This window comes from Gekko japonicus, unplaced genomic scaffold (genome assembly GCF_001447785.1).
Source record: "Gekko japonicus isolate JY-2015 unplaced genomic scaffold, Gekko_japonicus_V1.1 scaffold15, whole genome shotgun sequence".
Taxonomy (NCBI): Eukaryota; Metazoa; Chordata; class Lepidosauria; order Squamata; family Gekkonidae; genus Gekko; species Gekko japonicus.
This window is the reverse complement of record NW_015165830.1, coordinates 2,784,140-2,807,251: the sequence shown is the minus strand read 5'-3', so window position 1 is coordinate 2,807,251 and position 23,112 is coordinate 2,784,140. Positions and strand designations below refer to the sequence as shown.

The 23,112-nt window shown below is 44.3% G+C and overlaps 1 protein-coding gene across 1 annotated transcript in view; it reads right to left on the bottom strand.

The window, feature by feature from the left end:
• The window catches only part of SPATA20 (spermatogenesis associated 20), a 71,091-nt gene that overhangs the window by 24,884 nt on the left and 23,095 nt on the right, over window positions 1-23,112 (bottom strand). Inside the window, exons 11-15 of the mRNA XM_015410729.1 lie at window positions 22,631-22,823; window positions 20,991-21,159; window positions 17,630-17,838; window positions 14,550-14,749; window positions 12,137-12,217 (exon numbers count right to left, since the gene is read on the bottom strand). Of these exons, the coding sequence (XP_015266215.1) occupies window positions 12,137-12,217; window positions 14,550-14,749; window positions 17,630-17,838; window positions 20,991-21,159; window positions 22,631-22,823 (852 nt within the window). The remainder of the gene's footprint in view (window positions 1-12,136; window positions 12,218-14,549; window positions 14,750-17,629; window positions 17,839-20,990; window positions 21,160-22,630; window positions 22,824-23,112) is intronic.

Below are 23,112 nucleotides of genomic sequence, written 5' to 3'. Positions count from 1 at the left end.
TGTCCAAAAATTCTTCTAATTTAAATACTGAATTAATTTTTTGTCTCTTACTATCATGCATAAAAAGAATTCCCTCTGGTAGCAACCATCTATAAGTTATTCCATTTGATCTCAGTAGATTTACAAGAGTTATATAATCTTGTCTTTTTTCCTTTACCCTCCATGGAATTTCTTTTAGTATTCTAATTTCCGTTTCTTGCATTTGGAAGGGAACTTCATTTGTGGTTCTCAAAATCTTAACCCGCAGCTCTCTTCTATAGAATTTTACATGTACCTCCCTAGGTACTTCATTCCTTTTTGCATATGCTGAATTTACTCGTGGTCAATTTCTTTAGGGGATCCTGCCTTCATATAACCAGCTAAAATTTGTATTATTTCTTCTTTTATATTCTCACCCTTCTTTTCTGGCACATTTTGAAATCCTAGGGTATGAACCACTTTTTCCACCTCAAGCTTAATTATAATATCTTTAACTGAGTTTTGTTCCTCCTTTATGGCTTGAAGTTGTTGATCTATTTCTTCAATTTTAACTTCCATCTTATTGACTGTAGTAGCTAGAGTTGAGATCTCTTGTTTATTTTCTAAAACCTGTTTTTAATTTCTTCTGTTTTTGTTGTCAGTTGATGCACAAGAGCATCTAACTTTGTTTGTATTGGTTCTATAACTTTAGAGAGAGCTGCTTCAACAACTGAATTCACTGCTGTTATTACACTCTCTTGTATCAAATTCTGTAAGTATTTTATATTCTTTTGAGTTAGATTGCACCCCCAGGGGGGTTGGAAGTTTGGCGGTTTGGTCGGTAGCAAGCCCACAACTGTCCACCACTGTTGAGTCTGGAACCAGAAACCATTCCTTTGCCTTTTTACTGACAAAACCAAGCTTGGTTGCCTAGCAACAGCCACTGAGGGAAAAGTTAGTCCCACAGGAGCCAAGAAGGAGAAGTGTCTTCATCAGGAGAGACAGTAGTTTTGGCAGGTTTTTTCTGAGAGGGAAGAGTGTCCAGGCTGGTAGTGGGCAGAGGAGAGGAATGGACCCAGCACCCAGCCAATGGCACGCAAGTACTTTTGAGCAATGCTCCATCTAAGCTGTGGAGTATTGTGAGCAAATATTCTACTTTGTGAGCTACTGGCATTAAAGTTGTGAGTTAGTGATTTGGCTACTGCATAAATTAATTTGCTCTGGAGCCATCCTTCCTGAGCTAAGACAAAAAGGTGTGAGCCAGAGGCTAAAAAAACTATGAGCTAGCTCACACTAACTCAGCTTAGAGGGAACACTGCTCTTGAGTGGTGGTTGATGGGCCAATGCCTGATGGAGCACACTGCGCAACCAATGGGAGAGCTGGAAATGGCCAATACATAAGGGAATTATATATACAGGATTCCTATTTAGCAGCAGCCACCTATAATAACATCTTAGCAGTGATCTCTAAAAGCAAATTAGAAAATGGCAAGCCTATTAAAATATCCCAGGCAGGAAACATACAATCAAATCAAGCAAGCCATCAGATAGTAAGAAGAAAAGGAGGGGCAGTAAGGAAGAGCAGACAATTTGCCTTGAGCAGGTTTTCATAGAGGTGCCATATAAGTTTTCCAAACAAAACAAGAAATAAATCAGCCAGACAGATGCAGTTCTGCAAGGTCAGTGTTGAATATCCAAAAGGAAAGCACAAGGAGAGGATGACGGGATTCCACTTCCATCACTACTGTGCAGGTGGATGCCAGGCCGCAGATTGCCCCCTGCTTGCCTAGGCCAACAGAGCCAGGTCTTCCTCCTCCTGTTAGGCAAAAAAGCTCCAAGTGTGGCCAAGCTCTCTAACTCTATAGCCCGCCCACTAAAAGCTCCATGCTGGCACCCAACCATGCTCTATACCTAAAACTATCATTTCCCCCGTCACTTCGTCACTGTTGCATTCCAGCCACCTTCAACTGACTACAGCTCTGCTGGAAAAAAATAGACAGAAGCTTGTGTGTTTTGTTCTTGGCCTAGAACGCCAGCGTGTGGAGAATTCAGAAACATGAATGTCAGTTCAAATATAGAGACCCTGTGAGTTGGTGCTCTGACCAGACTGGCCGGATCTCATCACATACTGGAAGCTACGCAGAGTCAGCCCTGGTTGGATGGGGAGTGTACCAAGAACATCCAGGGACACTATACAGAGGTCAGCAATGGCAAACCACCGCTGTTTGTCTCTTGCCTTGAAAACACCATGAACAATCAAACAGGATTGCACTTACCTGTAACTGTTGTTCATCAAGGTGTCTATCAGTGCAGGGATGCATTGGGAACTGCACTTGCGCAGGCTGGTCACTGGAGGCTCTCTACAGCTACTAGTATTCTGAAAGGCACTCAGAGGGGAGCCCCTCCCCTGCAGGGGGCCATCCAAGCTCTTTTCCTGCTCAAATGGTCACATGTCCACTGGGGGGCCCTTCCCCTCAGTCTCCCAGAGCCGCCACAAGTAGAAAAAAGACAGAACTTACAGCAGGGTAGGAGGGCGGGAATGTGTGCCTGCACAGAAGACATCTCAATGAATAACATTTACAGATAAGTGCAACCCTGTTTTCATCTTCAGTCTTCTGTGCATTCCCACATTGGGAGGCTAACAAGCTCCTTACCCTGGAGGTGGGATGAGTTACTGGAACAAGGAATGCAATACGTCCCTGCCAAATGACAAATCTCTTCTGGCATTCACATCCACAGAATAATTCTGGATGAGGATATCTGAGGACGACCATGTCGTTGCTTGGCAAATCTCTTCGATAGGTGTCCCCTTCTACAAGGCAGCGGACACAGCTTGGGCATGCACTTGGAGATCAAGGGGGCACCGGAGGCCAGCTATCCCAATGGGTGGTGCCAGCAACATGAACCATGCAGACAGCTGACACCACCCATTGGGATAGTGTCTGTGCCAACGCAGCCTTACCCTTCAGGCTGTTTGAGAAGCAGAAAAAGTTTGTGCAAATGTCTAAAGACTTTTGACCTATCCAAATAAAATAACAATGCTCTTTTCACATCCAAGGTGTGAAATGTCCTTTCTGCTTCTGAAGTGGGTGAGGGGAAAAACACGAGGACAATGATATCCTGAGCCAGATTAAAGGCTGAGACAACTTTGGGTAGGAATCTCATATGTGGCTTGAGCAAAACATGACTGGGCTGGAACTTGACAAAAGGGTAATCCACTCTTAGGGCTGCCAACTCCCCCAACCTTCTAGCCAAAGTCACCACCACTAGGAAGGCGACCTTGAAAGATAGAAAGGCTAGACTACAGGTGTCCATGGGTTCAAATGGGGCGAGCATCAGTTGGGAAAGCACCACCAAAAGTGACCACTGTGGTGGTCACATGGAGGAAACAAGTTGAGTAGACCCTTCAGAAAGGTTTTGGACATGGGGTGGGAGAATAGTGTCCTACCCTGCACTGTAGTGTGGTATGCAGAAACAGCGGCCAAGTGAATCTTAAGGGAAGAGACCGCTAATCCCGACTCCTTTAAGGACAGCAAATACTGGAACAACAGGGGAATGTGGCAACTCTCCACCTCCACGCCCTGAGAAGCAGCCCAGGTAGTGAAACGAGTCCACTTAAGAGCATAAGATCTCCTGGTTGATGCCTTATGTTCATTTAAAAGCACACTGCTCACTGCTTCAGAGAACTGGAAGTGCGTCTGAAAAGGCGCCATGCTGTCAGCTGGAGCCTGCCCACTTTGTGATGACACAGAGGCCCCTTGCGGAGCAAATCCATTGCCTGTGGTAGGTGAATATAATCCCCTCCTGCCATCTCCAGAAGGAGTGGAAACCAAGTCTGCCTTGGCCAGAACGGCATGATGAGGATGCAACTGGTATGCTCCTCCCGAATCTTGGAAAGCGCCCTGGGAATGAGAGGGAATGGTGGGAAGCATAGAAAAGGACGCCCTTCCAAGTGATTTGGAAGGCCTCCCTCAAAGAGTTGGGGGCTAACCCTGCCCTTGGGGCTTTGGAATTGTCTCTGGTGGCAAACAAGTCCACATCTGGAAAACCCCAGCATTCAAACACTGGTTGGATGTAATGATCCTCAAGAGTCCATTTGTGGTCCGAGTGACCCATCCTATTCAGAACACCCACTTGGGTATTTGCGGTCCCAGCAACATGAACCATATGCAAAGAAGTTTCCTGGTGAATGAGAGCGTAGCCTCCCTGCAAAGAGCAGTTGACATGGTATCCCCATAGCAGTGGTCTTGTCCGTAACGGTCTAGATGACTTTCCCTTTGATCCGGTCTGCAAAGGAGGTCAGGGCATAATGTATAGCTCTTAATTCTAGAATGCTAATAAACTGAACTCTCTGCAGAGGCTGGAGGCATGACTTCTTGTAATTGTTTAGTCCTAGGTTACGGTATGTCTGTAAGATGAAGGCCATCTGAGTTTTGAGGGCTTCCCGGGATCGTGCGGTGACCAACCAATCATCCAAGAAGGGGAAGACTGAGCAACCCTTGGTCCTGAGGTACGCTACGACCGCTGCCATGCATTTTGAGAAGACCCGTGGGGCTGTGGACAACCCAAATGGGAGAGCTGTGTACTGATAAGACACCTGGTGATATTCGAAATGTAGGAAACAGCGATGAGCAAGACGGATAGCAACAGCTGTAGAAAACATGTCCTCTCAATGTGGCAGCAAAGAAGAGACTGAGGGGATGGGGCTTCCCCCATGGACATGTGACCGTTTGAGCTCGAAAATAGCTCAGATGGCCCCCTGCAAGGGAGGGGCTCTCCTCTGAGTGCCTTTTAGAATACCAGTAGCTGTACAGAGCCTCCGGTGGACGGCCTGCGTAAGCGCAGTTTCCAGTGTGGGAATGCACAGAGGACTGAAGATGAACTGTAAGTTGGCTGCAGCTTGATGGCATGTTACAAGCACACATGAGCAGGTTCCACATTAATATCTGAGCCTTTCCACACATCCAAAGAATTGGGGGGGGGGGGGAATTGGCTTCCTGAGATGCACACCTTTCATTTAAAAGAAAGGAAGTTACCAGTCTTTGGTACTGTGCAAACAACGTGTAGGGCACTAGAACAAATTTTGAGTCCAGTGGCACCTTTAAGATATCAACAACAAAGGGCAGTTCCTCTTGAAGGCTGAGAAACCAAAGAGTGCCATGCCTAGGATCACAGTTGTCAGAGGCAAAGTTTTTGCACCCTCCACAACTATTTGTCTTTTTCCCCAGGATTCTTGCTTGCCTCCCCATTCATCCCCAGCCTACCTCGCCACGCCGACCAACAGCTCTTACTTTGCTGCTTCTTTTTGTTTCGTATTACTTACTTCTGACAAGTTAAAGAGAATACTGTGAAACTGCAAATACTGTATTCAAAACAAATAAAATGACATGCAGAACTTCTTCTAAGTTGTTGGAATGAAGCTTTCTACAAAAAGAATTTGAATCTCTTTGAGGGGGGTTGCATTTTATTTTTATTTTTTGGCACAGAGGAAATCAGCATGCTGGTGAAACTGAAGCATAGAGAGACAAATGAACAAATCACAGGACACTCAAAATGATATCAGATGGAAGAGCCTATAAGCTCCTAGCCTGATGGCTTGTAAACCACAACTCTCACCCATTCTATCTCATGAGGAGTTAAATACACTCTACGATCTACATCACTCTCCTGCTAGTCTTTTTTTTTTGGTAAACAAATTTTATTTTCAGGAATACAACATGTAAAATTAAATCATTTCATTCTTTCAATTGTCTACCCCATTCCCAGTTCCTCCCCTCCCTCCATTGGCTTCCCACAATGCTTCCACCCCTGCTCCAAATTGCTTCATATCATCAACAATATCAGTTTCTTATCATTACAATCTAAAGATAACATCATTTGACTTAATATTGGTCTAAACATATTAAGTTTTGTTTCACATCCCAGTTCTTTTCCAGATATATTTTAAAGTCACTCCATTCTTGAAAAAACACGTCATCTTCTTTGTTGTTCAATTTCTTCGTAATTTTGTCCATCTCTGCCATGAACAGAACTTTTTGTATCCAGTCCTCAATTTCTGGTACTTTCTCTGTTTTCCAAAATTGTGCATAAATCATTCTCGCTGTTGTGATTAAGTACCAGAATAAAGTCTTTTTAGTTGTATTGACTTCTTCCATTTTCAATCCTAAAAGCAGAATTTCCGGTGCCTTTTTAAAAGAGCATTTCAAAATTTTTTGCATTTCATTGTGGACTTTTGTCCAAAAGTCAACTGCTTTCTCACAAGTCCACCACATGTGGTAAAATGAGCCTTCATGGCTTTTACATTTCCAACACTTATTTGACATATTCTGGTTCATATTTGCGATTTTTTTCGGAGTCATGTACCACCTATACATCATTTTATAACAATTCTCTCTAACATTGGTACAAGGCGATATCTTAATAGAATTTTTCCACAAATATTCCCAGGTTTCAATAGCCACTTCCGTATTCATATTTATCGCCCATTTTATCATTTGCCCTTTTACAGTCTCATCTTCAGTATACCATTTTAGTAACACTTTATACATTTTAGAGATATTTTTTCCCCCTTCACTCTCCCAAATCATTTCAATCTCATTTTTTTCCTCTCTAAAACCATAGTTTCTTTTGTCTGATCTAAAAAGGTCAAAAATCTGCATATATTTCAGCCATTCATAATCATATTCAATTTCATTCTGCTTTTTCATTACCCATTCTGTTCCCACTTTTTTAATTAGATCTTTATATGGCAACCAATCTTTATCTCTATGTCTTGAGTAAGATGTTAACACTTCCACTGGTACAATCCACAATGGTCTTACATCACAAAAGTATTTTTTATACCTCATCCATACCACAAATAGTGCTTTTCTTACCACATGAAGCTTAAAAAAGCTATCCATTTTTGTTTTGTCATACCATAAATATGCATGCCAACCAAATCTACAATCATGGCCTTCTAACCCCAGTAACTTATCATTTTCTAATTTCACCCATTGTTCCATCCAGGTTAGACAGACCGCTTCATAATATAGTCTAAGATTTGGTAATTGTAACCCACCTCTATCTTTGGCATCACAAAGAATTTTCATCTTGATTCGCGGTTTCTTGCCTGCCCAAACAAACTTTGATAGTTCTTGTTGCCACTTAAGTAGCAAATCTGTCTTACTAAGTATTGGTATTGTTTGGAACAGGAACATCAAACGTGGTAGGACATTCATTTTTATGACTGATATTCTTCCCATCAGTGACAAATTCATTTTGTCCCATTTCTTAAAGTCTTGAGTTAACTTAGTCCATAGTTTTTCATAATTGTTCTTATATAAGTCTATATTTCTTGCAGTTAACTCAATACCAAGATATTTAGTCTTTTTTACTACTTCACATTGTACCAGGTCTTGCAGTTCCATTTGTTTTTGTTTCGTCATGTTTTTGCAAATAAGCTTCGTCTTGTTCTTATTGACATAAAATCCGGCCAATTCTCCAAAGTCCTTTATTTTTTGGAATAGTAACGGTAATTTGTCTGTCGGGTTTTGCACAATGAACATTACATCGTCAGCAAATGCTCGATATTTGTATTTAAGTCCTTTGTGTGTCAATCCCGTTATCTCTTGATCTTGCTGTATTTTTTGTAGAAGTATCTCCAACACCCAGATAAATAATAACGGTGATAGGGGACAACCCTGTCTGGTGCCTTTCTGTACCTTGAAGCTATCTGTCAGTTCTTTGTTTACATTCAGTTTAGCTCTTTGTTCAGAATAGATAGCTTCAATGCAATTTCTGAAGTGTTGTCCCACTTCTATTTTTTCCATCATTTGCAGCATAAACTTCCAGTTAAGATTGTCAAATGCCTTTTCGGCATCGATAAATAAAAAAGCTACTTCTTGTTCAGGGTGTTTCTCATAATATTCAATTGCGTCCATTACTATTCTTACATTGTCTCTGATCTGTCTCTTTGGTAAAAAACCAGCTTGGTCTTCTGAAATCACTGTTTGTAAATAGTTTTTCACCCTCTCTGCAATAATTTTTGCAAAAATCTTGTAATCATTATTCAAAAGAGAAATTGGCCTATAGTTTTTCACATTCGTTGGTTCTTGTCCTTCCTTTGGTATTAATGAAATAATTGCTTCTTTCCAAGAGTCTGGCACCTTCTTACTCTCACGTATATCGTTGGATAAAGCTTCCATGACCGGAACAATTTCTTCTTTCATTTTTTTATAAAACTTTGCGGTAAATCCGTCCGGTCCTGGCGCCTTCCCCAACTTCGCTTCTTCAATTGCCTTCCTCACTTCTTCTTTTTGAATTTGGCCATTCAGTAATTCCTGAAATTCGTTGCTTATTTTAAGTAACGGAACCTTGTCCAAATATTTTTTAATCTTCTCAAGATCTGTTCTATTTGCTTGGAATAATTTAGCATAATACTTGAAGAAACTTCTCTTTATGCCAGTAGGGTCAACGAATTCTTTTCCTTCTTCTATTATTTTGGTTATCATTCTTCTTTCTTTTCTAGCCTTAAGTTGCCACGCTAAAAATTTCCCCGGTTTATTTGCCCCTTCAAAAGATTTTTGCTGTAGCCTCTTTAAATTCCAATAGAGCTCCTGGTTTAAAGTTTCATTCAGTTGTTCTTTCAACAACTGTAATTCTCGAATAATCTTCTTTTTCCCTGGTTTCTTCTTTAATTCTTTTTCTTTTTGTGATATTTTTTCCAACACTACTGTTTGTTTTTGAAATTTTTCCTTCTTTTGCTTCGCATTTTGAGAGATGAGAATCCCTCTCATCACTGCTTTATACGCATCCCACACCACCTGAATTGGGGTCTCTTTATTCAGATTTTGTTGGAAAAATTGCTTTGTTTCTTCCTTTAACATTTCAGTTACATCTTTTTTATCCAACAAATCTTCATTAATTCTCCAAAGAAAGGATTTGTTCCTTTCTATAGAAGTCCACAAAACAGGGTTGTGGTCGGAATTACATCTTGGCAAAATTTCAATTTTATGTGTTTTCATTGACAATTCTTCTGACATCCAAATCATATCAATTCTGGAAAAAGAGCAATGTCTATTGGAATAAAAAGTAAAATCCTTCTGCGTCGGGTTCCATTTCCTCCATACATCCTCTAGTTTTTCCTGCTTGACTATTTCAAAAAAGTTCTTTGGCAATTTTCCACTAATTTCGTTGCCTTTTTGTGATCTTCTATCCAAACGGTCCACAGTTCCGTTAAAATCTCCGACCAAAATGACTTGTTCATAGGTTTGTCCTTGTAGATGTTCAGTTAAGTCCTTAAAGAATTTTTCTTTTGCTCCATTGGGTGCGTATAGATTGATCACCAATGTCTTTTTCTGTTGGATCAAAACTTCCACACCCACATATCTTCCATCCAAGTCTTTAAAAATTTCTTTAGGTTGTAAATCCTTTTTCACATATGTCACAACTCCTTTTTTCTTGTTTGAGGCCGAAGAATAAAATTCTAATCCAAATTTGACATTTTTTAAATATTTAGTATCGGAATTTCTAATATGAGTTTCTTGCAAGCATATCACATTACAGTTTTGTTTTTGTATCCAATGATTGATTCTTTTTCTCTTATTTGGTGAATTTAGTCCATTCACATTCCATGACAACAATTTGTAATCCATTGTAAATTTTAAGTTAAATTTCTCCAAAGGCATCTAAATTGTCTGCCTTAAATTTATATAAGTCCGTCACCGATCTGATCTGGACCCTCCCACTTTTGTAAGTAAAGGATAAGCCTTGTGGAATCTCCCATCTGTATCTGATATTCAAGGTCTTCAGTTTGTCAGCCAGAGGTTTATACCTTTTTCTATCTTGCAATACTGCTCGTGGGAGCTCTCTCATCACCATGATCTTGTTCCCTTCAATTTCGAACGGGACGGTAAATTGTTTCTTAAAGATGTCTTCTGTTGTTGCTCTTGTTACAAATTGTACAATTACATCCCTTGGTAAATTTTTCTTTTCCGCAATTCTGGAGTTCACTCTGTATATCAAATCAAAATCTGCTTCCATTGTTCCCTCTTCCTCTTCCAAGTACAAAGTGATCGCTTTTATCATTTCCTCTCTTATGTTTTCATTCTCTTTTTCTTTGATACCTCTAAATCTCAAATGAGTTTGCATTCTTCTGAACTCCATCATTGTTTCAGATCTCCTAAATTGCTGAGTCAAAGAATCCTGTTTCTCTTCCAATTGTTGCATTTTTTCCTCTGTCTCTGTAGTTTTGGTTGCACTAGCCTGTATTTCTTTTCTGACTCCATCTAATTCTTGCTTGATTGAAGTAATTTCTGTTGTAACCAATTCTTTTAATGCTGCTACATTTTTCTCCTGGGCTTCTTCAATTTGTTTCAAGTGTATCTGAGTTTGCTTTGCCATTTGCTCTTCCAGTTGCTGCTCCATATGTTTTTCTTGCACCCCCAACCTTTTCTCAATCTGCTCACCCATGGCCTGAATCGCCTCCATCATTCTTTTCTCCATCAATTCCATGGCTGCATACAATTCTTTCTTATCCTTCTCCCTCTCTTTTGACATTTTAGGGGTTGATGTTGAGCCTGTCCTTGGTCTCACAACTGGTTGAACGTCAGGGTCAGAATTGGTTCGTTTCGGTGCCCTTCTGGTCTCCGTTTTGGCGATTTCTCTGCGGTGCGCAAACTTACACAACAAGTTGTTTCTTCTAGAAGATAAGCTTTCGATTGTCCAAATGCGTCTATTTGCGCTTTCAAAAATCTTCTAAAAGGTCTTTAAAAATCAAATTAAGTTAAAGTCCTCCTCAAAATGTCGGGCACAACTTCTCTATGGTAATTAGGGATAGAGTAGGTCGGTTTGGCGTTCTGCAGGTCCCGTCTGTTCGCATACACTCACATCCGGTCCTGCAGTTTGAAGAGTCCGAGTTTCTTCCTGTTGATTGTTACCCTTCTAGGATATCTTCTCACTGCTCAACCTACTCGGAATACTTTGCCGGTTACACCAACCTACATCTTCCCGCGATACTGTTCGTCAGTTTCGGTTTTTTCTGCTGCGCGCTCAGCTCCGTCCTCACCGCAGGAATGTTAAACAAAATGCTTTTTTGCTGTTTTATAGCCTTCAATCAACTATTTCTTTGCCGGAATCAGAGTTCTGGGAATATTAATTCTTTATCCGCTCATCCGCTTGATTCAATTTATTTTTTAACGCAGTTCAGGTAAGCGGCACGTTTATTGTTATCTACACGATCAAAACGGGCTTTCGCATTGCTTCTTTTCACTCACTGTTGTTGCCCATCTTCAAGAGGTCGGCTGATGGAGAATTTAAACCGGTACACCGGCCCGAACGGCTGCTGGAGAGTTGCTCGGCAATTGCCTTCTTCGCGGGAGGAGATCAAAGCCTGTTTCCGCTTCTTCCGAAGCGGAATCACGCCAACCTAACACTCCCTCTTAGGCGCTGCTGCCTGCTTGTCCCCCCCCCCTCGCTGGGGAGCGATGCGCTGGGCTAGAAACTGCCCAAACTGTCAAAAGCAGCCGTCGCCCACTTCGCACAAAAGTGAAAGTGCGTCAGTCCTCCATCTTGGCTCGACCGGAAGCCCCTCTCCTGCTAGTCTTGAGCCCAAGAAACTGGGACTGGTCATCAATAACTTCCTCTGCCATTGAACCCTAAATGCAATTGTCTTGCTGCAGTCTCTTTTTACCAGCCTAATAGAGCGTTCCCTTGCATGGCTAGCTATGCCTACAAGCCCTCTATTTCAATCCCTGGGTTCTCTCCCCCGTCTTCAGCCTCCCCCTTGCTCTCGTTTTACCCTGCTCTGTTTGTTTTACTACCCCCCCCCCAAAAAAAAAAACACACACACACACAACAGCAGCTCTTTGGGAAATGATCCTTGAGCAAAATGCCACATCTCTTGACTTCTGCCTGTTTCCTGCGATGAATCCTCTTGGATTGCCTGGCACTGATTCTACACCACCTGCCCCTCAGCATAAATCAATGCTTGGTGCCTTATTACTCTTCAGACCTGAACTAGGTAGGATGGGCCTGCTGTTTGATGGGCCTGGCCCTTCTGGGCCTCTCCCTTAGCTGACCTTGACTTTGTGAGGATCATCTATTCATCATTCCCCAATGTACTACATCCTGGGAAGGAAACATCATGGCTAAAATATCCAGAAGAAGAAGAAAGCAGCTATTCACTGGTGGTTCTTACCCTGTTTGGAGTATAGGTAGTGTAAACACAATGCAGCAACTCTCTAGTGTCTTCTCTGGATGGATCACCACAAATAACAACCTGTCCAGAGGGGAGAAAAAAACAAAATAGGGATGTGCTTTGAATCTTCCCTAAAGAGCAAAACATGCTCAGAAAAATCCTCAACTGAGACACATCAGCAAAATGCAACCATCTTGGACTCTCAAGCAGTGGAGCAAAAATTCATTCCACATTCTTTCTACATCCACTGAAAAAGGACTCTCAATATAGAGGCTTAAGGGCCCTGCAACATTTCAACTTTTCAACTAATGGAACTAAATACATGAAGGATCCCTTGCACTCTTGTTAGGAAAAGCCAGACCTAAGGCCAAGGACACTGCTTCTTTCTCTCCCTTCTCCTTTACATTATACTCTCTGTAGTATGGAAATCACTACACTACCCTTATGCAGAAGCAAATTATAGGCAACCTCCTCCTACCAGTCTTACAGTTGATCTGCAGTACAAAGTCGAGACCAGATTTTTAGGTTTGGATTAATCTGGGCCTAGGTGTGCAGTCCAATTAGGGATCCCAAGTCCCCCCGGGGGGCTGGGAAACCCCCGCCCCAGAGGCCCGTTCCCCGGCGGTGCCGGATCGGGCCCTGGGGGGAACTCCTCCCCGACGTGCGCGTCACCCAGAAGTGATGCAGGCACGCCGGGCACGCTGGGGGCGGGGCCACAGCCATACAAGGGAAAGCTCTATGGTTTTCCCTTGTATGGTCGTGGCCCCGCCCCCAACGTGCCCAGCGTCATAACGTCACCAAGTGACGTATGTGCAGCGCACGCGCACTTCGGGATCCACCCGGGAGTCCCCCGCCGCCAAGGTAAATTCCACTTGGCAACCCTAAGTCCAATTCAAGATCTTTTACTGCTCAAAGTGCAATGGGATGGTGCAACTGTTATGCTGGAGGTTCTGGTCGTGTCACTGACTAGGGTTCAGGGTGGCAGCAATCAAAAGAAGAAAATCACACACACAAACACAAAAAAGACATTATCATATGCAAAGGGACAGAAAAATGTAACACTAAACAGTAAAGCTAAAACAACTATCAAGTACACACCTAATGTGCCCCACTGACAACAGATTAGGCACAACCTATATTCTGAAGAATTAAAGGAACATCTTGTAGCCAGATGCAAATAAATGTTTTCTATCCTCCCATCTTTCTTTCTTTCTTTCTTTCTTTCTTTCTTTCTTTCTTTCTTTCTTTCTTTCTTTCTTTCTTTCTTTCTTTCTTTCATGCTGCTGCCAAACTGTGGGCTGCCACTTGGCATTAAGGCAGGGGGAGTATTGAGGGCAGTGAACAGGCTCCCTAATTAGATTTTGGAGCAGAAATCTGAGGATGAAGGACTCTTGGCAATCCCATTTGCTGCTAGGCAGGCAGGCAGGAACTCCCATGGTTCTCCACAGGCTCTGCCTGGAACAGGATACAGAACCTTGGCAGCTACTGCTAGGGAAAGCCGGATCTTCACAGGCTGCAGATGGTGGTAGAGGAACCTCAGCTTTGAAAACTGCTTTGGGGAGCGACAGGAGGCTCAGCAGTCAGTTTACAGATTGCCCTTAATGAAATTTCAGGCTGTTAAGAAGTGGACTCCAGTGTCTCAAGTTCAAGTCAAGACCATGTGGTGCCCCAAGGCAGAATTTGTGTACCAGGACGCTTACCCATGACTGCCTGCACCAGGGCCACCCTCACACAAAGCAGTGACCAAAAAGCAAAATGCTGCAAGAAATTAATCAGGAGGAGGCAACTGTGGGACCCTAAAGCTTCAATGGGGCCTGCAGATCACCCATGTTCAGCCCTTGCAACAAGGAGCCATACACAGTCCTAGCAAATTAGGCACCAGAAGCGGCTTTATACTGACCAAACGCTTTAACCTTTTAATGCCAATATCGTCTACACTATCTGGCAACAGCTCAACAGGATCTCAAGCAGGGGTGCCTACTACCTGATCCTTTTAACTGGAGATGCAGAGAATTGAACCTGGGTTGTGCCTTAGCACGGTGCACCTTATTTGCAAGTGGAAGGTCCCAGGCACAATCCGCCGCAATTAAGAGGCAGTGTGAAAGACCTCTACCAGTGAGCCACGGCCAGTCAGAGCAGACAATACTGGTTCCTGTGTTCACGTGACCTTCTGCGGGCAAAGCAGATGGTCCACTACTGAGCCACGGCCCCTCCCCTCAATTCAGAGGAATAGCAAAGGCTGACAGAAAGAAACAGAGAACTGGAGGGACCCAGCAAAGTGTACCTTGCTAGTGACGTTCATAAGATGGCAAAAAGATTTCAGAAAGTAAACCTCTGCTGATCTACTAGTGCTAACTGTCTAGGGATGCTGGCCTCCAACGGAGGGCTCTTACACCTTTCCCAGCCAGAATACCTGTTTGAGAGTCAGATGAGAGGCTGCAGTGGCTCGGGCCATCTCTGGGAGGACCACAGGGATCTTCAGGAGCCTCTCTGAGTAGGCGGCCAAGATCTGCCCAGCTTTTTTCACCCACTCCTTGTGGCCTGTATAGCTGGCTGCCCGGAGCAAGTTGGTGACAGCAACAGAGTTTGGGCTGGGCTCTGCACCATCTTGGTCTACAGGAGGGGAAAAAATGACAGTCCAGCAGCAACCCAAGAAGCACTGCTTCATCTCAGCCAATTCCCATTAACTCAAGCATTAAGCATCCTCCGCCTGCAGCCAATGGTTTTCTAGCTAAGGTCTCTGAAACCTTCCTACTGGATTTGCATCCAGACAGTGTCTATTAAAGGCCCAGTGCATTTAGACAATATTTTACCTGATCTAATTTAAACATGAGAAATGAACAGATGCTCATGGAGATTGGGTTTCAAAAGGTAATTTCTCCCATTTGCCCTCAGACGGCCTGCCTCTGTGACATCAGAGCAGCTCAGCCAACATCTGATCTTGGCATACACACAGGTCCACTTATGGTTGAACAGGACTGACAGCATGTAGCCTGCGAACATGATGTCATGTAGAAGTGAGGCCATCTCGCCAATCTGCAAGTAAAGGCTGAACAATAAGGCACACATGCACCCGAAGTGGCACTTAAAGGTGCCACTGGACTCTAAATTTGTTCTACTGCTTCAGACCAACACAGCTGACTACCTGGATGCACCCAAAGACTGACACACTTATACACTCTGCCAGAAGAGATGCTTGTCTGATTCATTCCTCTGTGCCTTGCTCATGTACCAAGCTCAAAATACCCGTGTTTGTCTCTTTCAAGACTGGAAACTGGAGCATGAGTCGGGGCTGTGGATTCAGCAAACATCCCCCTGAGGAGAGGCACCACGCAGAAGCCTCAGGAGATAGCCATGTAGCGATACCAAGTACGGAAAGGCACTGGGAATACTACGAAAGGGCAGATTGGCATTTCCACACCGGTACCAATCTTGCCCACACTGTACACACATGTCCAGTGTTCCCTCTAAGCTGAGTTAGTGTGAGCTAGCTCACAGTTTTTTAGCCTCTGGCTCACACATTTTTGTCTTAGGAAGGAGGGCTCCAGTGCAAACTAATTTATGCAGCAGCCAAATTGCTCACTCACAACTTTAATGCCAGGAGCTCACAAAGTAGAATTTTTGCTCACAAGACTCCACAGCTTAGAGGGAGCATTGCACATGTCTTGTCAAAGTCAAGCATACCAAACCACCAAGGTCCTGACAGGGAAAGCCACACCCATCATCAGTCAATGACAATCTCAAAAAGTGAAAGGATGCATTAAATTCTCCTCTTCACACGTTGTATGGATCCACACAACCACTTTTTCCAACTAGAATTTGGCTTCCTCCTCTCATGGATGCTGGACAGTAATAAAAGGCCAAAGGAGCAAACTTCAGGAGGTCTACTCAGGAGTAAACCCCATTTTATTCAGTGTGGCTTATTCCCATGGAAGTGCTTTTAGGATTGCTGCCCAAGGCTGTCAAACCAAGGCCAGTCCCTTAATCTGGTCAAACAGTCCAAAACAGCGGCAAAGGTATGGAGATCTTCCTCATAACTGAGAAAGTGACCTTGTGGTGTAAAGAGTGACTACCCTTCATCGGGTGAATCCATCTTAAATTGTGTTTGTTCTAGATTACTTTCCTCTATGAAATCGGGGGGGGGGGATCCTATTCATGGCACTTTTTTCTAGCAGTCCCTTGTAGATTTACTAAGTATGTAACTGCAGAACAATTTGGAGAATGAGATGGAATCAAAGAATTGCCTCTTGCAAATGTACCTGGCAACAGCTGCTAGTTGAAAGGAAAGAGTTCATGGACCCAGTTGTGGAGATCTGTACTTTGAGAGAAGACTGGTGCAGAAGCAGCAGCATCTTGAGCATCCCACCCTCCCTCCCTTCTTTCCTGAGTTTTCCCCATTCTATATCCAAACCAGCACAGCTGCCTTTCCACGCCTCACTCTAAGGCTGATAATCCCTCCACAGATTGTTGTGGACACTGACATTCCAAAATAAAGGTACAGGCAAATTCAGAAATTAGATGCTATTGCATTGGTGTGTATCCAACAAGCGACAGACTCCATAGAGCATAACTTCCCCACTTCTGCCTTATGCTGCAGCCCACTGAACCGACCTAAATTCTGTTCCTGCTGGTTAGTGGACCATCAGGAACAGCACAGTGGGGTAAGTAGGGGTCCGTAATGGGTTGGATCCTGCGATCCATCAGTCAAAGGCACTGGCAGCTGCAGGTGTTCCTGGCATTCCCTTTCTCTCAACAACCATTTCCAGTCCTGGAAAACTTTATTCCCGGGGCTGCAAGACCTGCATTGCATAATAGCCTCGGGGATTGGGAGCTTGCGATGAGGTGGTGGAAGAGGGCCAAATCACTCGTTCCTCTCTGTCCCTTAAGTGGAGCTCCGACAGAGGATGGGAGTGATTTCCCCCCCCCCTTCCCCTTCCCTCTGCAACCTCCCCACCCACATGGCTGCTACTCCATGTGGCTCCTGGTCATTGGACACCTGCTAGTAGGTTCAGTGAGCACTAATTCCCTGACTGTAACATACAGTGGTTATAGAACCGAGGTTCCTGCTCCAGAAAGGCATTTCACTGCTGCAGAACTAGACATGTGGAATCCCTACTTACAAACCCTGCAGTTTCAGAACACCATTTCTTGTTGGTTCCCCATTCTACAGTTACTGTTCTTTTTGTAGCAGGAACTCCGTTGCATATTAGGCCACACACCCCTAATGTAGCCAATTCTCCAAGAGCTTACAGAGCTCTTCTTACAGGAGCTACTGTAAGCTCTTGGAGGATTGGCTAAATTAGGGGTGTGTCACTTAATATGCAAATGAGTACCTGCTACAAAAAGAGCCCTGCAAGTTGTTTGGCATAGGATTTTTTTTTTTTTGGCAGGCCTTGACTACCTGCACCACTGCACCCAAACAGGCGTTTCTGCCAAGGCTTTCTTCACCCAGGATGGGGCCCTCAGTTATAAGACCCCTGACAAGACACTTACCATCCTTCAGGCGGAGGAACAAGGAAGGGTCTGCGGCCTCCGTAGAGAAGTAAGCGAAGCCCTCAGGATCCCAGAAAAGTTCGTCTTGCTTGTGCTGGAGCTGCACGGCCCACTCCAGCCACCTGGGGTCCAGTGAGGCCTCGTAAAGGTCAAAGAGGGCTTGGATAACAAAGACATAGTCCTCCAGAAACCCGTGGATGGGGACAGAACTGCAGAGGAGCACAGCGACATGAGCAAAATCACAGAGAAAGGGGGACACGGTCAATGGTTCTGGATGCCAGTCGAGCACCGCAGACCGATGGGATCCACTCCTGCGCTATTTCCCCAGCACGGAACTGAAGGGGGGGGGCAGTACTGGCAAAGTAATTATTTGCTACTTCTGCTCTTGTCCACTATGAGAATGGGGTGAGAATGAGATACTGGAGCAAGGGTGTGTTTGCACCCGCAGTGTATTGCCAGTTCACACTAGAAACTACTGCTGAATTCCCATTGGGCCCACTGGGTTATGCAGCAGTATTTTACTGCTGTTTCCCCTGGGAGGACTGGAAGACATAGCATGGGCACTTCTGGAAAAACAGTGTAAGGCCTTTTGGCTCGGGGTGGAATGGCTGGAGAACAAATCCATTTCAAAGGACGAGTCCTCAATTTATTCCCTGAGTCAAAGCAAATAAATGGCTGGCTGAGAGACAATCTGTGGTTTGGGGGGGGGGGGGGGGGGCTACAGAAAAACAACAGTGTTTCCTGCCCTACTGAGGTTGCCACACACAGGTTACAGAGGTGAAGTATCATACTCATGGAGTTAAACTGGGAAAAAGCTGCTGCTGCTTGGAAAGATAAATGTAAACCAATTTTTAAAATTAAACACCCACCCCCATTCTCATTTGTGTTCTCTCCCCAATTTTTCACTGTCCCCCTTCATGGGCCAGGCCTTAAGCAAGAGGAGAGAACACTCTGGCTCCTGTTTGCATTCAGTAGCCAGGCAAACTGTCCTCCTTCTTTTTCCCCCAGTCTGTTGGCACAAGCTCAATCTGTTTTGATTGAGAGAAGAGCTGTCTTTGGGAAGAACAAGGAGCAAGCCACGAGGAGGGTTAGTCTGGTGGTTTCTGCTGGCTAGACATCATTTGATGGGCAGAGCTGGCCATCGCAAGCCAAGCATCTGCTGCAATGCCCTGGTGAGATTCAGCAATCTTGGCAACACAGGAAGGGCTTGTGCTACTGCCAGGCCTGCCCCATTGTGTGTTTTGTGTGTCCCCTTCTTGTGGCAGCCCAGACTGCAGTGTACATGCACATGCACTGGCTGGTTCAGGAGATACCTTCCTTCTACAACACTCATTCTCAGATGGATGGAGTTCACTGGTCTCCACCCTAGAACTGCTTCCACCGTGTAGAAGGTGGTGCCCTTCAGTGACAACTACGAGCTAGGATGGGCCAGTTCAAACGCTTGGATGACCTTAAGGAAGCCTCTGCCATTCTGCCTTAGCCTGCCAGCTATAATACGGGGGATAATGATTCTGGCCTACTCTGCAAGGCTGTTGTAAGGAAGTGTTGTGGGAACACAACTGAAGCAGTTAGGAAAAATATTATGTTTATTATTGAGGTAAGTAATCGTGTTAGTCTGAAGCAACAGAACAAAGAGTCCAGTGGCCCCTTTAAGACCAACAAAGTTTAGTTCTGGGTATAAGCTTTTGTGTGCATGCACACTTCTTCAGATACATTGAAAAAGGCTTTGCCAACCATTACATATAGGTGGTGGGGTAGTTGCCAGGAAGGGCTAATTGGAGTCAAGATGCCTAAGTAACTGAGCAATAAGTATAGCCAAGATAGGACTAAAGCAAAGTAAAGTAAAAACTGTAACTAGCAGCAAAGCAGCATACAGATAATAAAAAAGAGTTAACAAACAGATGTGAAAACTGAGTCTTAGCATGTGTAGTGAGACAAGAACAGGATATCTCTGTTAAGCCCTGGGGGTTCCATTGTCCTGAGTGTTGTAATAACTTGTAATTCAGCAGTCTCCCATTCTAGTCTGTTTCTGAAATTCCTTTGCAATAAAGTAGCTGCTTTGAGGTCCCCCACTGAGTGTCTTTGGAGATCAAAGTAGCTACTTTATTGCAAAGGAATTTCAGAAACAGACTAGAATGGGAGACTGCTGAATTACAAGTTATTACAACACTCAGGACAATGGAACCCCCAGGGCTTAACAGAGATATCCGGTTCCTATTTCACTGCACATGCTAAGTCACTCAGTTCTTTTATCTGTTTGTTAACTCTTGTATTATCTGTATGCAAATTTACTATTTACAGGTTTTACCCACTGCTTTAGTCCAATCTTGGCTATACTTATTGCTCAGTTACTTAGGCATCTTGACTCCACTTAGCCCTTCCTGGCAACTACCCTCCCCTGCCTGTATGTAATGGTTGGTGAAGTCTGTTTCAGTGTATCTGAAGAAATATGCATGCACACAAAAGCTTATACCCAGAATTAAACGTTGTTAGTCTTAAAGGTGCCACTGGACTCACACTTTGTTCTGTTTATTAAAACATTGCTTCTGTTATTCAGACTTCATAGTGCTTCAAAAGAGACAGACCCCCCCCCCCCCCTCTGCTGCCCAAAGTACAAAGCTGGTGTGAAAGCAAGAGCTACACTCATCTCTCACAAGGTCACACACTTCACTACTCATTCAGAATACAATCCAAAGCCAATAACAAGGGGGGGGGGAGGTTTTGCCAGTGAGTTCCAGGGAGTGAGGAAGGTTGCACCAGCCAGGATCTATTAACCATGCACTATAAACCATGCACTTGAGCTGCGGTGGCTCAAGTGGTTAAGACACTGAAGTAGTTCAGCAGTTTGAGACCCGAGTGTGCCGCATGACGGACTGAGCTCCCATCTCTAGTTCCAGCTCCTGCCAACCTAGCAGTTCGAAAGCAAGAAATTGCAAGTAGATAAATAGGTACCACTTCGGTGGGAAGGTAACAGCGTTCCGTGCGCCTTGGTGTTTAGTCATGCTGGCCACATGACCACGGAAACGTCTTCAGACAGCGCTGGCTCTTCGGCTTTGAAACAGAGATGAGCACCGCAACCCTAGAGTCGGATTCGACTGGCTTTCGAGCAAGGGAACCTTTACCTTTACCTATAAAGCTCTCAGATCATAATCTCTCAATGCTTTTCCAAAATCGTTTTAGAAAGTTAAATATTCTCAAGATTTTTGGGGGGGTGGGGTGGGGTGGAGGATCTGAATCTTTCCTAGATACCACTTGGAGGGAGAAAGCCCACTCCTGGTTATCTCCATTCTTCAATTGCCTTCTCCCACAAACGTATCAGCTAGAAGAGTGGCATCACAGAAGGACAACCACCACAACTCACCTTTGCTCCACTGACTTGTCTTTGCCCTGGTAGCAGCTCCTGAGAAGTTTTCCAGAGATGGTATTAAACATGTGGCTCTGCAAGAAGTTAGCTGCAGAAGCAGCCCGGTCAACATACTCCTTCTTCCCCAAGATGGCTCCACTCTGAGCAAAGCCAGAAATCATCAGCCCTGGGAGGGGGGAAAAGGCACGCGGTCACATTCGAAGAACGGCACTAGCCAGTGCTCAGTTTGATACCCTTAAGTATTCTGTAAACTCATTTCTCCTGACTATTTCAGCACAGCCAGAAAACAGGTCAGAAGCCATTCACAGCTTCCAACAGAGTTGGAATGATGCCTGGCCAATTCTCATTAAAATGGCTGCTTACAGAGGTGGCTTTCAACGGGGACTAAATGAAAGATGAATACAGACCACCATTTACCAAGTGACAACTTACCACAAAGAAGGGTTGCCACCTCTGGTTTGGGAAATTCCTGGGGAGGGAGCTCAGTGGGTATGTGCTTCCATAGAGTCCACCCTCCAAAGCTGCCATTTTTTTCCATGGGAACTGATCTCTATGGTCTGGAGAGCAGCTGTAATTCTGGGAGAACTCTAGGGCCCATCTGGAGGGTGGCAACCCTACCACAATGTGCATGGAATCATTTGATAAGACTGTTACCTCGGCCATAGTACTCTGTTGTGAGAAAAATTCTGCCATACTTCCACTCCTGGCCAGAGAGCAGGGTAAACAGAAGGAGGATTCTAACATGGAATCATTTGATAAGACTGTTACCTCGGCCATAGAACTCTGTTGTGAGAAAAGTTCTGCCATACTTCCACTCCTGGCCAGAGATCAGGGTAAACAGAAGGAGGGTTCTAAGATCTTCCTCTTCACTTGGCAGAACAATGCAGACCAAATGGGTACATGTGTGGAAGCTGCCCCTTGGCAATTATCAGCATTTAGCCATAACAAAATAGATTTTATAGCTTTAATCATTACTTCTCCCAGTACTTTTAAAAAGATGTGTACTCTCAGGAGCCAAACTAATTTCTGAAAGAAAACCCCATGAAGCCTGGAATGATTTGCTGAATATAGGCATTCTCTCAGGAGACAGGCATGTGTCGACAGTTTCTCCCATTATATTTTCATGTAACTTCATTCTATAAGGGACAGTAGTGCCCTCATGTGTTTAAATAATGTGAAAAACCACAGTAACATCAGTGTATCAGTTAAGAAAGACCTCCCAAGGACTCTAGAAGAAAAACAAGAGAAAGACTCTGCTGCCCCCTGCCTGTAAAAAGGAGACTATTTTCAGAAAATAGGTATCTTGTGAGCTTGGGAAAGGTAAAGATTTGGGGGTGGGGTCATTCATCAGACTGTTTTGGTCGCATCAGAGGTTGTTCCTCCGGAATTAGAAATGACTTCCCACTGCTTCATAACCTGCATAACACTGACCTCAGGACAGAAAGAGAAAACATGTATTTGATAAGATGCTACTGACTGATAGTCTGCTAGTTATCACTTCCCCCACTATAGGAGAAACCTACTCGAATACCATCTTCCCACAGAGCTACAGGTTATCCTTTCATATGGGTAGCCACACAGATGCATCAAGTGTCACTGAGCTCAGCGCAACCCCCCCCCCCACAAAGAATGCTTACCGTTCCAGGATGCAAGCATCTTGCTGTCCAGATGGGGCCGTGGCCGCTGCCCGCGCGCCATATAGAGTTTCTCCTGGCTCTGAGCAAGCAGTGCCTTCAACTGTTCCAATTCCAGTCCAAACCTAGCAGCTGTAAGTTCCAAGGAATACTGAACTATGAGAACATTTTTTCCTTTCAGTTCATTGTGAGGGTCCTAAAACAAAAACCCAACATCGGAGAACAAGATCAGAAAGGACACTCACATGAGCTACCATCCTCCCTCCCTAGGAGCCTATTGCAGCGACTGCGCTAAATCTAGATTGAGATCCACAACCAGGGCACACCCCCAACCCCAGGTGGGTTGCATGAGAAAACAGCTGCTCTAAAATATCCATCGCAACACTGCTGTGTCTGCATCAGTCTTATCAAACCACTTTCTCTTGGGGCTGAGGCAAAAATCCAGTTAGTTCTGAAGTCCAATCTCAACGAGTTTTCCTCGGCAG